Genomic DNA, 19121 nt, shown 5'->3' with positions numbered 1-19121 from the left:
TACATTTTTTAATGTAGCATTGACTTTTGTGGCTTTGCTTACATTAATTTTTTCATTTGCATTGCCTGAACCCTTCCTCATTAAGCAGTCATGTGGGAAAGTGTCGTCTGAGGCCACACTGAAATTAAGAAGGCTGGAGGAAGAGCGAGGATGAAATTTGGAATATGGTACAGGGAAAGAATACAGCGCTGTGAGAAGTCAGGCTGTTTGCTGACCCTGCCGCTAGCCAAGAAACCTTGCAAAACCTCGATTTCATCATTTATAAAATGGGAATAGTCGATACTTAATTTCAAATCAGCTTTCCCACGGGGTGGTGAGGACTCCTAGGATGATGTGAGGAGGCACCTCACTGCAAGGCTCCTAAGTGAGGGCATACAGGCAAAGCGCAGGGTCTGGCACAAACCAGGCACTCCAGAACACTAGCGTCCTCTCCTCGCTTTCTCCAGCTTGGTCTCCCAGACACTGACAGCCACTGACGGGGCTGAGAGCTTGGAAAGGGGCGGACCCAGGAGACTGGGTGTCTCCTGCACATGCTAGCTTCTCTCTCCTCCCCATCTGCCCAAGGCAAACAAGAATGACATGACAGCAGGCACATCCACTGAAGCAAATCGGGTCACAGGAACATAACACACTGAAGGACAAACAGAAGTCAACTATAGCTGGGTGCAGATGGATAGGCGAAAACTCCTGGGAAGGAGAGAGGGGATTTCCTATTTTATAGGGAACTGGCTTTTAAAATATCACTGATGAGAAAACACACAAATGCATACACACACATGCACGGTTTTAATTCTTTCTTGGTGATGTAGGTTGCCCGTGCAAGGTAGGAACTCCCTAAGTTATGGAGGCAAGTTTTGGGAAAAGTACTTTAAATACAGCATATAAACTGATGATGTCTAGACCAGAATGTTTAAAGGACACCAGAGTATAAAGCTGCACTTACAGCTGGCTACGCCAGGCTGAGTGTGTACGTACAAGACTGCAGGGAAGGCGCCCGGAAAACAGAGACCGCTGACTTATTGGGACAGTTGAACTGCCTCACTCTGTGCCTGGAACTAATAATAGATGTTTAATATTCGCTAATGAGTGGTTTTCCACATGTTATAACTGTGAGTATTCACCTCGCTTTGTCAGTTAGTCAGAGATGATGCTACCTCTTTTTGACCTAATTCTCTTATTTCTGTTCTCCCCCTTACCTAAATACATTCCTATCTCCAAAGAAATCGGTATTAACAGAAGAGCTGAGAATATGGGGCTTGGTAGACAGAAATGATTAAGGTCATTCATGCATTTCTCATATCTAGAGCCAGGAAAAGCATTTGTAGACAAGCAGGTCTGCTTTTTATTCATTAACTGGCCAACTGTCCTTGGAGAAAATAACGCCTCGGGGTCTCAGTTGACGGATCTGTGAATGGGGTTAGGGATGACCTCCTGCAGGCCTCTCAGTATTAAATGTCAAGCTGAAACTGGCTGGGTCAATTAAGCAGACGAGCCCTCCAAAGAATTAATATTTGAAAACTTTATTTTCTCAAATGAGCACCAACACAGATTGGAAATATGACAGGAACAATGCACTTTTGTCTAATACTGAATCACTATGTACAAATGCAGGAGATGGTGAAGACAAATTATTGGAAAATTATGATCTTTGTTATTAAAGCAAAGTGACCTGAAAAACGCCAATGATGACGACGACAACAAAAAGAAACGAAGGACAGTAACGAAACCCAAACCCAACAAATCGTCTGTAAACACAAGCATAAATAGTCTGTATTTAAAGATAGTCTCTGCAGGTTGGAGAAGCAAATTCTCACCTTCACTGAAATGTTACACGAAAACACACGGGCAGAGAGAATTTGGTAAAATGGTAAGAGCTTGCTTCTTGGCTTTACCTTTCACTACTGGCAGATTTCATGACTGCACTGTAATTTTAAAAATTAAACATTTTTTTCCTTCACCCAGACCGTTAGCATGATTTCTCATTTGAGGCAGACTTTTAAAAAAATATGTAAGTTGATTGTGTTCGAGATTTGATTTCTCAGCCTCTTCCTGAACCTGAGGCAAACTGACCTTAAAAGCACAAATTAAAAAGCTGTTTACCAACAAGGTATGTGCATTATTTCATTACCGATCTTTCCACCCAAACCAATCAATGTTTTAACATGATGTAGCTTCTACAGCAGCCGGAGCCCTGGCTTCCATGATGGACACACTCACATCTCAACAGATCAGACTCTGCTGGCCCATCACAAACAACAGATCTCCTTCACAGTCTGTAAAAGTTGAGCACACAAAGAAAGAAACAGGAATAAACCGGCAGCAGCTCCGTGCTCAGGAGAACAAGATCTCACGGTTGTGCTGTTGGTCCACTCAGAAAGGAAACCGCCACAGAGAGAAGGAAGAAAACCAATGTGCCCCAGGTGTAAACTGTAGGTACAGTGTCCCCAATAAAAAAGAAACCAGGAGGCACAGTCCAAAGTGCTTTTTACACACACACACACACACACACACACACACACACTCACTCTTAAAACAAGATTCCCATTTTCCAATTTGTTTCACTCTAAGTTGTTACTAAATTTATTTGATTATATTATTTTCTTTTCTAGCCAATACTGGTGCAAGAAAATAGTTCGATTCTCAACCTGGTAACGTACTGTAGAGTTCATTCCATTGGGGGAAAATACAGAGGCATTGCTTTATCGCCTCAAATGTGATAGAGATGTCTTTAAAAAACAAAACAAAACACAATACATTGGTGATCACTGTTTCCCTTAAAGTATACTTCAAGAAATGCAGAGGAAACCGTAAAATTTAAAAATGAAAATAAAAAGTGCTCTCAGGGGATCTGAGAAAACAGCACCAAATATATTATTTAAAAAATTAAATATTATTTACAAAAGTATATTTCACAAGCAACTGTTTCTTTTATATATATCCACTTGAAAATCTTGTTATAAAGGGGCTACCTCCTTTTCCCCACACTGACCCACCAGCCCAGATTTCTCGCTCCTGTCTCCAGGCTCGCACCGCCTTCTGCGTCGGGGCAGCGCTCAGCCAGGCCCAGCTGACTCCCTGTGACTATCAACTTTGGCTGAATTTGATTCATGTCAAATCAGCCCAGGAGCAGCCCGAGAGAGTATCAAGGGTGGGACGGGGGTGGGGTGGGGTGGAATCCAAGGCCACCAAGGCCGTCTGAGCGAGGACGGCACAGGGGAGATGGACCTAGAGGGTCGGCGGCTGGACTTCAGCTGAAAAGGAAGGCAGCTGCTGGCTGAGGTATAGAACTCCATGCCTTTCCCTTTCTCCCTTCTCCCTTCCCCCTTCCTTCCTCTCAGCCCCACCCAAGCTTTACATTGAACTCCAATTCCCTGAACCTACCAGGGGTGAGTGGATGAGGTCTTTGGTTTGCTCTGAGTCAATAATTTGGTGAGGAAAATTAAAGAATGAACTGATGGAGGCCATCAGCTGATGCATCTCCACTGCTCAGCTGCAGTCTCTCCGATACTATGACGTCAGATAGACAAGCCACAAATGGAGCTAAAGTTTTAAGAAGCACTTTTGGTTTCATCGACACAAAGGGAAAGCCTAATGGGCTGGGCTTTTGTTTTTCTGTAGTTATGGAAAAACCAACATCTTACTCAGATCTCTTACACCAGCATGGCGCCATCCACCCACTGGATGCTCAACAGATAGTAGCTGAAAAAACCCCAAACCAGGGTTCTGTTGGAGCCTGCTCTGATCTGCGCAGAGGCCCTAGCCCCAAGGAAGAACAGTGACACACTGGTCTCCCCGCCTGGTGAAAACTCTGTGGCCCCGTGTCTGGTTTCCATGCCATCACACCCCACTTTTACTTTTAAAGACAAAACACCTACCCACACTTAGCCCCCATTTTCTTTTTACGGGAAGGAGTATCAATAGCCAGGACATTCCCTGAGCAAAGGGGCCAATCAAAACCCATAAATGAAGGCCACTACCTTTTGCTGGCGGGGCAGGTGAAGGGGAATCTATGATTTCTGTGCTGGCAAGCCAGCTGAGGAATGTGAAAGTTGGAAAATAAAATAGGTTTTTTTTTGTTTTTGAGATCTTGGGGCCTGGAAGTACCTGGGAATCAGAGGAAGTAGTTCTCTGGGAGCAGAAATATACAACTTGTTCTGAACTTCAGTCTGCTTTTCAGTATTGTGGGGAGAACAAAATCTCCCAGGGCTACTAAAGCACCGAACGATGTGGGCCAGAAGCCTTTGGGAACAGAATTCCATTTCTAAGACTCCTTCTGTCTTACAGAGGCAGTCGTCTGCTGAGCTGGGAGCCGCCTGCGTCCTGCGGTCCGCCCCTGCCAGGGCAGGACCGTGCCCACCACAGGTCCCCCATTCGGTGAGCAGCTCAGAGCCACGAAAAGGCAAGTCCGCCGCGGACTCATTCCCTGTGGGAATTTGGTTCACTTATGAAAATGTCGTGGGTTGGCTGCTTGAATCTTGGTTAATCAAACTGACAGACTCTTGTCTCCACGAACACATTCTTTTGTGCCTTTTATGGTGAATACTCCTCTAGGATCGGCCTACTTGGACAATGAGATACTGAGAATCACCTGACATACCCTACACGTATCTGAACAATAACATTTTCAGTCTAAGCGTGAAATTAACCAGCTAGATGACTTTCGGCCATGCACCGTGCACTGGCTGAACTGCTGTAGAACAGACTTCACAGTGCTGATTGGCTGTAACAAACTCCTCCCCGTCGCAGAAGCCTTGCAGGGATTTGTTCTCCGCTTCCCCTAGTACAACCACGAACTTTGGATAGGGGGGTGAGGAGCAGGGGGCAGTACTAAAATTTGTAACTTGACATTTGACATCAAATCTAAGCCCTCCCCACTGCTGGACCATTCTGTTTTTCTCTCCACACAAAACATTCAAGTCCAAGGAGAACAGCTAGGGGCATGAGGATCTACCAGCCAAGCTATCACTAAGCTCAAAGCCTTGGGACTTTGTTTTCCACAATCTACAATGATGGAACTGGAGAAAAACACCCAAAACTCTATGTACAAAGAACTGCCGATCTCACTGAAGCCACCGCACACCAAAGACGAAAGATGCACCTAACCTGTTGTGGTTCAAACCTAAACTACTCCCAGCACCGCCCCACCCCACGCCCTTCCTCGCCACAGCACTCTTCTCTGACTGAGGGTCAGGAAAAAAAGGTTAGAGATGCTTATTGGTTTTACTTTTTTCTTTTCCTAGCCCAACATCTGAGCCATTTCTGCAGGAGCTCCCAAGCTGCAGCCCCCTTTGTTCCCTGCTCTCCTCAATGACTGACTGTACTTGGTTCCTGGTCCAAGCCTTTGGGATGTTTGGATTTTGCAACCACTGCAAATGGCGGTCCCCTCGCCTCTCACCCATGGTGGCTGAAGAGGAAAAGATGATTACCTGGAGCAGCCGTGGGACTTCAGAGTCATCAAAACCCAACTGGGCTTTTCCCCCGAGTCACTCACTGCTGCTAAGACGCCCCCCAGCTTGGCCCAGGAGAACCACGCTGCTGCCCCACCCGCAAGAATTAGGGTCGCTTCTGCTATCACATGCTAACTGGGCACATTTGGTGCAGGAACAGAAGCTTCTGATCAGAGAGAATGCGGTCATGAGGTATTTTTTTCTCTTTGTCCTTTTAGACAAGTTGGTTATTTCAAGCCTAAGTTACCAGGTCTCCAGGAGTAGCACAATTCTGTCCCTACTTCTCCCCTCCCGTCCCCTGCCCACCCCGGAACCCTCGAGGTTCCCCCCTTCCCCTCCTTCTCACACCCCCATGCCGTGCACTGCTCCCCCGACAGGAGGCCATCGGGCAGCTCCTGTGTGGGCCCCAGGCCCTTATCAAGGTGGGCTGCCGCCACGCGGTCAGGCATCTGTTCCTTCTGTTTTGTTTTCAGCCAATGCTAGAACAGAGAGAGAAGCCAGGATCAACTCACAAACAGATACAAAGCAAAGAGACAGAGAGACAGCGGTTTAGAGGCCGGGCACCGGAAAGGCGGTGTCAGGGCGGGAGGGTGCCCCAGAGGGCAAGGCCCCTAAACGATGGAACCAAGTGTCCAGTCACTCTCTCGCGCTTGGGTAGAGCGTTTGGTTGGACGGCGTTCACGCGGACGCTGGGGCGGGCGGGCGCGCTCCGGTCAGTCCCAGCCATTGTCCTTGATCATGTGTGCTAGCTCAATGATGTACTTGCCTTCTTTATACTTCTGGCTGCTTTCAAAAGCGTGTTCCTAGGAGATACAAGGAAGAGAAAAGACGCTGAAGGACCCGAGACAAGCAGGTGACTTTTGTGGCAGGGAGCAAAGGTGGGGCCAAAGACAGGCCCTGGAGGCTGCTCCCAGCTTCGCCCAGACTCACTGAGGGATTCCCGCCACTTAAACACACTGCGTCCCTCTCAGCTGACCACAGCACTGGGATGACACCAGACACCAGGACTTTCTCAATGTAACAGAATTTCTTTAGAATCTTTGCTCATTCTAGCCTTTGCCCAAAGGTTACCCTCTCAGTTAAATTCCTTCCCAACTGCTCAGCTACTCAGAATCCGAACTTCCACTGCAGTCCCTCCCCTCTGCTGCTGCTGGGTCACCACAGCGCTTGCCACGAGCCAGCACACGGTAACCTGCCCCTATCCCGTGTATCGACCCCCACTACGGCAATACAAACTTCCCGGGAGGCAGACGTCTCCTCTGTTTTGTTCACTGCTGTATCCCGAGTGCCTGGAAGATGGCTCAGCACAGGACAGGTCTGCAATGAATCACCGCTGAGCGAATGCATGTGCGCATACATGTTTTGTCTTAGGGAACTTGGTTTCCTACCTAGCCCGAAATCTGCCCTATGGACGTATTCATAAAGTTCCTGTGTCATAATTTTAAAACGGACTTTGTTAGGCTTAGAGAAAAGACCCTCAGGGAGAGAAGCAAAGTATTGTGAGACAGACCAGGTCTTCTTTTCATTTCTTATCTTGCTGTTTCTACATCAGATGAGTTAAGTCTGTTTTTCCTTCACTATCTTTCTCCAGAGAACTCCAGGCTGAAGAGCCCCACCCAGCTGCCAGGCCTCCAGCGGGAAAGCTCAGGACAAAGCACCTGGCAGCCTACCATCCTCAACGTGCAGCACTTTCCCCGCTTCTAATGAGCCCCACAGAAAGAAGTCCGGTAGAGATGCGAGATCAAAAGGCTATTTTATCTGACGTGAGATCAAACAGCTATTTTCTCTGCAGGCAGATACCTGAAGACCTCTGGGCGCATCATCAGAGCCGTTAGATGGCTAAGCTGGATGCAGAGAAGCAGTGGACACCAGCTGTCCCTCCTGAGTCCCCACGTGAGTTAGTAACCAAATCCTACTGTCGATAGTTTCTGGGCAGCACTCGTATGAACTGGGTCCTCTGTTCTAGAGCTTGGGGGCCTCAGGGGGTGGGGGGAGAAGGAAAAGTCAGACTATAGTCTTTTGTTGAGAGGAATCATTCCACATCGTGGAGAGAGGAGGGGCACCAAGAGGGAATGTGCAAACACACACCAAACACACACACACACACACACAAGAGCTGCGGGCTCAGCAGGAATCTCCCTAACACTTCATTCTCCCCTAGCGCTCTGTGTGTGTGTGTGTGTGTGTGTGTGTGTGTGTGTGTGTGTGTGTGTGTGTGTGTGTGTGTGATATACAACAGCGAATGAATGTGGTTCAGGAATAAAACCTACTGAAATAGAGTAGGATGTTCAGGGTGGGGAGAGGACAAAACAGAACTAGGAAAGTGAGAGCGTATCCCTATTAAATTAAAAAAAATAAAATAAACAGCCCAGGGCATTGCAAAATGACACACCTGGACTCCAGGGGCCGACGTACTACTTCTGGAGTCTACAGCACCCCACGCTGAACCCCACTTCTGCTTCCTAGTATCAGGAGCATCACTTAGCTGTTTACAATTTACAAAATTATAAGCTTTTCATTTACAGAATTGGGATAGTTACATTTCAGAGGATTGTGCTGCGGGTCAGAAGCAGTAGTGGAGAGAAAATTGGAGCCCTGGGCCTGGCCCACAAGAGGTAATGGATGACTATTTGCGGGTAGAGAGGTTTCCCTCCTGTCCTGTGCAGAGTTCTACCTGCCAAACTGCGGGGTTACCCCGAGGCCTTCCTCCCTGGCCTCCTGACTGTAAACACCCTGAGGGCGAGGACTTGCTCCCTCCACTTCTGAATCCAGCACAAAGGCTTTGAAGAAAGCTCTGTCGAAGGAGTGACTCATTTGACCTGAAGTAAGGAGCAAAGCCAACCAACTCGATTCATCTCATCTGTAATCCAGGACAGCCTGAGCAGAGTAAGATTACCAAGAGGGTGGGAAACAGAGAAGGGCAGGGCATTTCTGGATAATCGACCCAGACCTGTGGCCCACAGACCACCCAGAGGGGGCCCATGCCACAGGGAGCGGGGTTAGGGGGGTGGGTGGGAGAAGAATGGCCAAGGCCAGCTTTCCCCAGAACCATCTTGGCATCATGAAACACACTGTCTTGGTTTTTTCCTTTCTAATCCTGAACGTCTGGAGGGAGATGTAAGTGCTGCTCCATCACAGGCTCCACCTGCAGCCGTTTTTAAGATTTGCCTATTTTTGAACTTGACTGAAATGCAAGGAACACTTCCATGCCTGGCTTCCATTGTTCAACAGCATTTTTTAAAACAGACTTCATAGTTTTTAGAGCAGTTTTAGAGTCACAGCCAAAAGGAGCAGAAGGCACAGAGATTTCCCCTATTCTCCCTGCTCCCTGCCCCCCACAACCTCGCCCACTATCAGATGCCTGGGGAGTGTGGTACCTTTGTGACAGTCAGCACAGCTACACGACTGGACATTATCACTCTGCCAGCTCCTCTCGAAGCCACCTAGTGCAGGTCACGTGAGCCAGCCTCACACTGACCCCAGGCAACCGACAGGACACAGGAGTCTGAGCCTTTTCCAGGGAGCACATTACCCTCCCAGAGACAGGAAGTCTCGCTTTCCGACTTCCCCGCAGTGACAGAGAGGGCAGACAAAAGCCTTGAGGGAGATCAGCCAATGATGGTGACAACTACAATAATGTCTATTTTCGATGAACATACGTACCTCCCCCAACCCGGGAAAAGGTACCAAGGTACAGAGAAGACATGAAAACATTTTTGAGTTAAACAATGAAGGAATGAATGTGCAGTTGGGAAACTCCAGCCATGACTGTATCTGACGGTGGGCATTAACTCACAGTGTGTGGCGACGCCTGGCACAGGGCTGAAGACCTGAGAGATGTTCTGGGGACATCTGTTGGAGCTCCAAAGAGCAGGGGCTTAGTGATGAAAAGAGACTCGACTTGGGGTGGTGAGCACACAACACCATATACAGAGGATGTATTACAGAATTGGACACCTGAAACCTATATAATTTTATTGGCCAATATTATTCAATGAATTCAATTAAAAAAAAACCAAAAAAACAAAAAACCAAGAGCCCTGGCTGGCGTAGCTCAGTGAATTGAGTGTGGGCTGTGAACCAAAGGGTCGCCAGTTCGATTTCCAGTCAGGGTACATGCCTGGGTTGTGGGGCAGGTTCACGGGAGGGAGCACTCAAGAGGAAAGCACACATTGATGTTTCTCTCCCTCTCTTTCTCCCTCCCTTCCCTTCTCTCTAAAATAAATACATACATAAAAAAGAAAAAAAGAGCATGAGCTCTGCTCTGCAGTCAGACCACCACCTGCACTGGACACACCGTTCACCTCCCTAAGTCTCAGTTTCCTCTAATTTTAAAATAGGGGTTAAAATAGGACCTGCCCTCTAGGGATGCTGTGAAGAAAGGTAATGTATGCCTAGAACATAGTCAGCCGTCAAGAAATGCTTTGCGCCAATATTATTATTGTTTATTAAATCAAAAGGCAAAGGGGGGTGAGCATGTGTGTCTGTCTGTCCGCTGCAGGGGCAGGTGTGAGGGAACGAGTAGGCAGAGGGGACCATCAGTGGAGGGGAAGAATGAGTGTGGCAAACAGGAGCGTGCCAGGCGCTGCTCTTGGAGCTCAGTTTCCTGTCCCAGTCAAAGCCAGCCAGCCCCACGGGCCGCAGAAAGCTTGCTCCTACGTGAGGCTCTGAGTCACCCTCCTCCCCGCGGCCCTCCCCGCACCAGATTTCTCAATACTTACATATTTCCAGCCCAGAGTGGTTTTGCAGTTTTCACAGTAAATGTCTGCGACTGCATGCAGTCCAGTTAGCAACACTCGCTCTTCTGCAGGCCCGCAGCCCACGTTAACTCTGTGCCAGGGGACAGAGAGAGGGCGGGCAGTTAGTCACATGTTCATCACTGGTTGCTCGAGCTGAGCTTCCAGCAAAGCACTGACTGAGCATGCCTGCCTCAAGGGAGGCCCGAGCCGAGAAGGGCCTCGTCTATAACTGAAATCAATAACCACCCCCAAGAGGCCGCCACGTGGAAAATCTCCCCTGAAGTGAATTTCAAGTCTGCAAGTTCTGATTCAATGAGTCTACTAAAAACAGTCTTGATGGTTGAGACTTTGTCCGGAATTTTTCTTAACAAGCACTTTTAACTTGGGGAGTTAAGGGGACAAACTGATGGGTACACAGTTAAGTCCACAGCTCCAGGTTGGGGTCCTCAGAGCCCCCTGGTGACTGACTGCAGCCGGAAATGTCAAACACGAAGGCCAGTCTTTGAGCCCTGGGTGTCAAATACACTCTGTTCCTCCGCAGAGCGCACATTATCTCAGGCTGAACACGCTAGATCTCCACTTTCATAGCTCGTCAGGTGTGGGGGAGCTTCACCTTCCTTTCCCGGGAAGAGGCCATAAATGACGTGCCCGGTGACTGGGGCTACTGCGTCTGCGGGGGGTGGGGGATCGTCCCTGACCGGGGCTTCCTTCCAGCCTGAGGCCCTTCAGCAGAAGTCGGGTGTCTTCTGTTCATTTTGTGTCTCCTCCCCAACGGCAAATCTCAGACCCGGGTATAAGATCTCATGTCGAGGGCTCTCTCAGAAGCACTTCAGCTTCTTCCCTCTGAGACCACAGCTCTCTGATGTGCCTACTGGGGATACTGAATATATTATTTTTAGCAGCCAAAGACGGTGCCAAAAAAAATTCCCCAAAGATAACTGGCTACCACTTGTGGAAATGAATGCTCCGCGGGTTTTTTATTGTGGCACAGAGGGTCCACTGTTTAATTATCATTGAATGTTTTATTCCCCCTGCCCCTCAACATTTGCACCAAACATGGAGGTACAGTCAGAGACACTCACACTGAGTTAAAGAGGTACGCTCGTCCTTGGCTTCCTTGGAACGACTGAAATGCAAGAACACAAATCGATGGTTAGTCCCTTCCATCCACCCGTTTGGGAAACCAGCCCCACATCACAACAACTGTGACCTTCCAGGACGGACACAGCAAAAGGGAGCAGGGAGCCAGTTCACAGTTTGGCTGGCAGATGGCATGGCGGGGGGGGGGGGGGGAGGCAGAATAAACAGCGACAGAGCCCGGGCCAGTGCACACCTGGACTGTTTTCAGCAGCCCAGGTGAGAAGATATGAAAAACACAAACTCCACGATATCATTAACAACTCCTTCGCTCTGGACAGCATCTGATATAATGAATCAGCCTGAGGTAGTTAAGCCACACTGGCCTTTCCTAGGTCCCCCCAATGGCCATCACCTGTGCTGGCCACAGCTTTCCTCCAGGTGGCGGGGGCATGGCAACCGGTGCCAGCACCCTTGGTCACCTCTGGGTCCCGCTCCGCAAAAGACAGCAAAGAATCGCTGTGGCAAGAATAAACCACCAAATCCCCCTTCTTCTCACTTGTGGGGCCTTCTGCCATGACAGGTACCATCCTCCTAAAGCGGAGGTCTCCTCCCAAGGTGTAAGCCACTCAATGTCTAGGTCACAGGAATGCTCATTAGGCAGCCGCCCCATTTCCACTTCTAGCTTAACTCTGAGCTTCTTTCTTCCGGCCGGAGGTGGCAGGGGACAGGAGAAACAGGAGCCAGAGCCTGCCATGCCACTTGGCGTCGACTTCCATTAACACAGGCCCGGTCCGTGTTTTCCTCCTCCAGTTACACGCCATGTCTGGCTGACATGAGCCAGCCGTGTTCTGCATTGCTGCCTGCATTTTTAATGTGGCCTGACAATCGGACCCTGAATTAAGTGCCCCAGTCTGCTCTGAAATCCACTCTAAAAACAAACAAACCAGTAACAGGCCCTCCCATGACCTCTGTTACTCAGGGGCGGGAGAAATCTGGGGGTGACTGGTTAACTAGAGAGAACCAGACAGAATACAGATCATTGCACGCGAGACAGTCGCTGTCAGAAGCACAGGACTTTGGGATCAGCGGCACCGCCAGAGACAAGGGCAGATTTCCTGACTCGTGAAAAAGCAGCCATTGGGGCCGCTGGGCTGCTGGTTGCCTCCATGTCCAAATGTGCCAGAAGCCTTCACTCCCAGGTGTGGCTCCAAGTGTTCCCCAGCTGCTGCTCAAACCTAAACCAGCTCTCTCTTTTCCTTTGGGTCTCGAAGCATCCCTGGGGAGCACAGCTGCGCCCAGGCTAGAACTGAGCACGGATATGAGTATCATAGCCTTGAAACCTCCGGCCAGGAAGTCCAGGCCAAACATTTAACTGAGACAATGTCCCAGTAACACAGACCAATGTGGCCAACCTGTCAACTCAACCTTAGAGCAGAGACACCCGAGCGCTACCAGGGTAGCGAGAGCGCCAGTCTGGCCCCACTGACCTGTGCAGTCTCTCCTCTTGCTCCTTTCCCAGCGTAGCCTTTTCTGTAGTTGGGCCAAACCACGTGAAGCTCCTGGAAACCAATCTCACCAGCTTTGCCCACAGTGTCCCCTCGGATGGGGAGGCTCTTTACCTACCAACCCTAAGTCTCAGCTCGGCTTCCTCTGACCTCCCAGGAAGAGAGGTCCCCTGGTGGCACCTGTGTTCTGGACTCCTCTTGTTCCCTGTCTGTTCCTTTTTTAATTTGACTTTAAAGAGGAATCTGGACTAGCTGACCTCCAAATCCCTTTCCAGCTCCAAAATTATATTCGCTCATGGTTCCATGGTCCTACAGATGGGTGACAGGAGTGCCATCTTCTGAAAACAAGTCAGACCTTTCAGTTCGGAGCTTGGACGGCGGCTGTGGGAAAACAAATTCTTGAAGAAAACAGACGGGAAAATGACGGCACGAAGCATCACAGCTTCACCATTTCTGACAGAGAAGTCCCTTAACTCTCGAACATTCACAGATCCCCTGCGACCCGCGAGGAAGTGTTCCAAGACTTTTCAGGGCAGTGGTATCCCCGGAAGGTGCACAAGAAGATCCCCCAGGGTAGGAAAAATACTAGAAATTATATCTATTTATTTGTATCTTAAAAGCTTTCACCAAATAGTCATCAGATACGGATGGCCAGTGCGATCTTCCCTGGGCTAGTATGTGCCACGTGTACACCAGGGTCTGAAAAGTAGTGCGGGGCTCTCACCGCGTGCGGGGTGGGGAGGTGCGCTTCGGCCTCTGCTGCCGCGCATCCTGAGCACCACTATTTCTGTGTCAGTGATGAGACTGATCTCATGGAAGTAGATCTTTAAATGGCAGGATGCTTGCAAGTTTTTGTGGGATCAAGTACCACCTAAGATCTTAAACATGTGAAGCTAAACATTTTTCCTTTGCAAAAAAGATGAGCATCCCAAACTAGCTGGCCTTTGTGGTAAAAAGTCGGCTACTCTGCAGTATTTTCATAAATAAATAAATAAATAAATAAACACAGGAAACCTGTCCCTTTGAAGTAAAGGTGACATTTTAACAGGAAATGGACATACGAGTATAATTCCTTTTAGAAAGACACGTGCTATGGAGAGAACTGGTATTTGGCAATATTATCACTATATGATCTTTGCAGTTTAAAATTTATATGCCTGTACAAAATTAACTCAAAATGGATTTAGAATAAAATGCAGGAGAAAATCCTTTGTGACTTGGTATCTTAGCTATTACACCAGAAATATAATTTATTTTAAAAAACTGCTAAATTGAACTTCAAAATTTTAAGCTTTTGCTCTTAGAAAGACACTAAGAGAATGAAAAATAAGACTCAGACTGGGAAAAAATATTTGCTAATAACCTATCTCACAAAGGACTTATCTAGAATATATAAATAACTCTCAAAACTCAACAATAAGAAAATGGGCAAAAGATTTGAACGGACTTCAAGATAGATAAACAGATGACGAATGGGCCCCATGAAAAGATGCTCAACGTCACTAGTTATTAGGAGACACGTGAATTAAAAACACCGTGAGATATCACTACACACATATTAGAATGGTTCAGTTCTTTAACTGAGAAAACCAAGTTCTGTCAAGAACATGTAGCAACTGGAAGGAACTCTCCTACATTGCAAAACGGCACGGCCACTTTGGACAAAAGTTGGGTGGTTTTGACCTGACTGGTGTGGTTCAGTGGGTTGGGTGTCATCCCACAAACCAAGGGGTTGCTGGTTCGATTCCTGCTCAGGGCACATGCCTGGGTTGCAGGCTTGTCCCCCAATGGGGGCGTGCGAGAGGTAACCGATTGATGTTTCTCTGTCACACTGATGTTTCTCTCCCTCTCTTTCTCCTCCCTCACTCCTCTCTTTATTTCAAAGAAATAAAATCTTTAAAAAAACGATAGTTTCGTGGTTCTGTGTAGTCAAGTAAGATGGAAACCTATGTTTACATAAAACCTGGACAAGAATGTTTTTAGCAGCTTTATTTGTAATTGTCCAAAACTGGAAACAATCTAAGTGTCTCGCGATTGGTGAATGAATAGACAACATGAATGAATCTGAAATGCACCAGGCTAAGACAACCAGTGGTTGCCACAGGCTATGGTAAAGGGGAGAATCTGACTACACAGAGTCAGCAGGGGTGATGGGACTGTTCCGGTACCTTGACTGTGGGGTGGTTACAAGACTATGTGTTTGTCATACTCACAGGACTACACACCAGAGGGTGAATTTTGCCGTGTGTAGAATTAGAAGTAATTTTTTAAAAATCCAGTTTTTAAAAATAAGCCATCTCTAAAATTTCCTGTTACCTTTACACTATACTCCTATATTTGTACAGTGAAGAATTGTAAACAATTTCCTTATTGATTTAAAAGAATTCCAAACAAAGAGTTTTAGAGGGGGTTGTAGCCTTGTTAAAACCCCTTTTCTGAAAATCCGCAAGAGCAACTGTGAAGAAGTTCAGTAAAAACCTGTGTGTCATTGGCGGACTGACTGGAAAATGGGGAATCACGATTTTTTAAGCACAAAGATGCTACTAACGTTCCATTTGAATCTCCCTTTCTAGTGTTCGGCGAGGGAGACTGAAAACGAAGCGCTGAAACATACTCCGCCTAGGACGCACCTTTGACTACTGTATAGAAAGTGATAAGATTTTTTAAAAAGAAACATATATTCATGAAAATAAGGTTAAAAGCAAGTTTCTAATTGTTTCATCTTTCTTTCATCTTTTAAAATTACATCAGTCATTAAAATTTTCTTTTCACATGTGCATCTAATGCTCACGTTCCACAGCGGCACACACACGGCATTCAGGCAGTAAGCACTCGTATTCGGAGGATGTGCTCAAACACTGTTCGGACAGGGGTGTGTGATTTTAAAAGCCTGAGGCCTGCTCTGGGGGCCCCAGGGCAGGAGGGTCAAGGAGGAACTTTCTCCGGCCCGGACAACGATGAGAATTCCTAGAAAGCGGGGCTGGGGCAGGACACGTGGCAGAGGACGGGAGCGCCAGCCAGGCCTACCACGGTTCCTGCAGGCTTGTTCTCCGAGAGCGTGCTGGCCGAGGCCGCCCTCTGCACCAGGGTGCCAGACCCAAGCAGGGCTGTCGTATGGCGGTGTCTACTCAGGCAGCCCCTGAGCGACAGCGTCCCTGAACCTGCTCCTCAGCCTGGCACCCGGGAGCCGCTGAATTTCCTGGGGCAGAGCTCCTCCAGCAGGGCTTCCACACTAGGGCCCCTGCCAAGTCAGCAATGATGGGAAAAACAGCGACGGAGAACAACAGGCGTCTTGCAAATAGACACAGACAAGAATAGGCCCCGGCTGGGCCCCTGTATCCGGTGGGGCCCGGCCCAGTCTGGCGCAACCAGGCACAGCCTGGCACTCCCCCGAGTGAGGGTGGTACCAAAGGTAGGGAGACTGAGAGGAGGGTAAGGAAGCAACTGGAATGAAGCCAGCGGAATCTCAGACCAGGAGATCAGAACAGACTGCCAGACACATTTGTTTGCTGTCATTCCCGCCAGGCAACAAGGCGGCTCTTTCCCATGCGGTGTGTCAACCACGGCTGGTATTCAGGGCTCCAGGAAAGGTTTTTTTTTTTAAATTACACAAAACTTTTCTTCTGTCTTTTATAGGAAAGTAATCATTTCAGGCCCAGCCCTTCCAGCCAGCTCAAAGGAACGGAAAGGGCTTTGAGTTTCCTGTTTAGTAGCCAAAACCACTGCCTTCTGGCCCTTTTGAAAGTGTGGAAGACAGCAATTCCTTTTAAAAGTAGGAGGATCGTTGAAAAACGAATACTTTGGCGGGGGGGGGGGGGGGGGGGGAAGTGGCAACAGAACAAACACGTGGGTTCCTTCCCCTTGGTGACAGGCACAGGTTCCTACCCTGGAGTCCTGTCTATTGAATGGACTCAGGCATGAAGTCCCCTGGCATGAAGCAGAGCCTTTCAGACATAGGTCCCCTCCCCTCGCTGGGAAGGTCCACTGAGCATGTGCCTCAGGAGGTGCACAGAGAGATGAGGGAGGCAGCTGTCCCCTGGAAGCTTCTGAAATAGATGCGTATCTACGTATGATTAGAGGACCTAGTCTTGGCACCAGAAATTCAGGATCAGATTCTGGTTTTACAACTTCACCTTACTAGCTACTTGACCTTGGAGGGATTATTTTAGCCTCTCTCAGCTTCTACATCTTTCACATGCGTAGATGGAAAACCATGTCTGTATCACAGGGCTGTTGAAAAAGCAAGGTACCTGCAGTGCCGAGTAAAAAGGTCAGTCCCCTACCCTTCCTCGTTGGCCTTTTCAGGAGCCCCAAGAGGAGAGATGAAAAGGCTGATTCTCATCTACTTGGGTGGCTGTGGTCTCCTGCTTTCTCTACTATTATGACGAAAGGCAAATCTTTCACTCTTTGCGACTCAATGTCTCCATAAAAATGGAGGAACGGGACTGAAGCTTTCCATTATCCTTTCCACGCATAATACTCTGTGAATCCCTAAAAACACTCGGTGCCTGCTTCTCTCACCTACCACCCACAGGCACAGTCTTAATTACACGGGCTCCCAAGAGGCAGACTGACCGAGTTTGAGCCCTGGCTCTGCCATATACTTGCTATGTCACTAACTTGAGCAAGCCACTAACTGCTCTGAGACTCAATTTTCCAATCTGTATAACGGGCACAACAAAACACTATTCACATTCACACCAGATTTATATACAAAACAAATGAGATGATGTGTATAAAAGAAAGCACTTCCTAAATTTCAAGGCATTATATGAGTTTTGTTGCTGTTGCTAGAAATTGTTTTATTATAAAACTATAAAAGAACTTACTGGCACAAAATAAAACTGAATTTTGTTTAATGGAAATGTAATTCACATTTTCACAAAAGTCACCCTTTTAAAGTACACAATTCAGTGTCTCTTGGTGTATTCACAAGGCTGTACCACCATCACCACTATCTGACTCACAGCCCCTAACAGAAGCCTCCCATCATTACCAGTCACCTGCCACTTCCCGTGCCCCGGCAACCACAAATCCACTTTCTGTCTCTATGGATTTGCCATGGACCATCTCAGTGAAAAGGCAGCGTAAGTGTTTGGTAGAGACACAAAAGGGGATTAATAAAACCCCTGCCCCCACCTCATCAGAAGTGACCTCAGGCTGTGGAGAGTCAGGCCAGGATTTTTTTCCTTTCTCGTTCTTTTCTCCATCCACAGTTAGACTTGGTGGGGTTTCCTACTGAGGATCAGTGTAAGCCACAGGCTCTACTGCAAAGAGCTGAAACCCAAGCAAAATAATACTGGATCCTGTTTGGATTTCACCCTGAGGAAGCATATGGAGAAAGTGGAAAGGGTGATAATAAAGAACAATGAAAATTATGAAAACTTCCAGAACTCGAACTCTAATGCAACTTAAAAAAAGAAACTGTATAAACGAAAAAGATAAACATTGTGAACATTTAGCTGAGAGGAAAGAAGACTAAAGGGGATTTCTTCCATCTCCTCTGCAGTAAAAACAAGAGGAAATGCACTTAGATGGGAATAGGAGGCCTGGGTTAATTACAAGGGGGAATTTCCTTACTCTGTATGACTTCCACACTAGGACACAGGTCACCAGGAAAGACAAGGAAAGAAAGGACAAAGCCATTTGTATGTCCTGATGGTCCGCGCAAAGCTTTCCCATATCTGTCTAGAGATTCTGAATGGGGTAAAAGGCCATGTGTGCTGCCCAGGGGCAGAAGCATGGCCTCCTATGGCCCTCCTCCCCAGCTTTGAGCTCTGCTAGGTCTCAATTCAACCTCACATTCCCTAAACAGATGGAGGGAGGGGCAGGGAAGGGACTGGCTCTAAAGGAGGAAATATCAGCTCTGCAGAGTCATAAAATTCCAAGGGCATGGGAACATGCACTTACAAGAAACAACCCAAAAGCACAAAACAAAAGGTGGTGAGTAGTGTGGGTGCCACATTTTATTGTTGAGAGCGGGAGATGCTGAGATCTATGTCATTTAATCATCAGACCCTTCAAGTTCACCTTCCTGTTGACCTGCGTGAGCTGGGCTGCTGTCAGGGATGGGTCCAGAATAAAGAAACAAAATAGAGAGAGACCCTGTAAGGTCTGCTCCCTCCCAGTGTCACGCCTGCCTGATGTGGAGCAGAAAAGATGAGGGCTTGGAGCTAGGGAGGCCTTGGCTCCAGCCCTTACTAGTTGTGTAACCTTGGGCAAGGCACTCCATATCCCTGAGCCTCAAGGTCCTGTCTACAAAACAGAACGCCTATTCCAAAGGGATACTGTGAGCGTTACATGGATGCGCAAACATAAAGCACAGTACCTGGCTCATGGACTATTTAGTA

General features: G+C 47.9%; 1 protein-coding gene across 3 annotated transcripts in view; it reads right to left on the bottom strand.

Moving 5' to 3' along the window:
• Nucleotides 1-1499: 1499 nt before the first annotated feature.
• The window catches only part of YPEL2 (yippee like 2), a 57120-nt gene continuing 39498 nt past the window's right edge, over nt 1500-19121 (bottom strand). For all 3 annotated transcript variants that reach the window (XM_053911969.2, XM_053911970.2, XM_024572914.3), the window contains exons 3-5: nt 11269-11312; nt 10169-10277; nt 1500-6250 (exon numbers count right to left, since the gene is read on the bottom strand). In XM_053911969.2, coding sequence (XP_053767944.1) covers nt 6161-6250; nt 10169-10277; nt 11269-11312 — 243 coding nt within the window. In that variant the 3' untranslated portion in view covers nt 1500-6160. The remainder of the gene's footprint in view (nt 6251-10168; nt 10278-11268; nt 11313-19121) is intronic.

Source organism: Desmodus rotundus, chromosome 9, assembly GCF_022682495.2.
Source record: "Desmodus rotundus isolate HL8 chromosome 9, HLdesRot8A.1, whole genome shotgun sequence".
In the NCBI taxonomy this organism is placed as follows: Eukaryota; Metazoa; Chordata; class Mammalia; order Chiroptera; family Phyllostomidae; genus Desmodus; species Desmodus rotundus.
The sequence above is the reverse complement of the archived record's forward strand: the minus strand, read 5'-3'. Positions and strand labels throughout refer to the sequence as shown.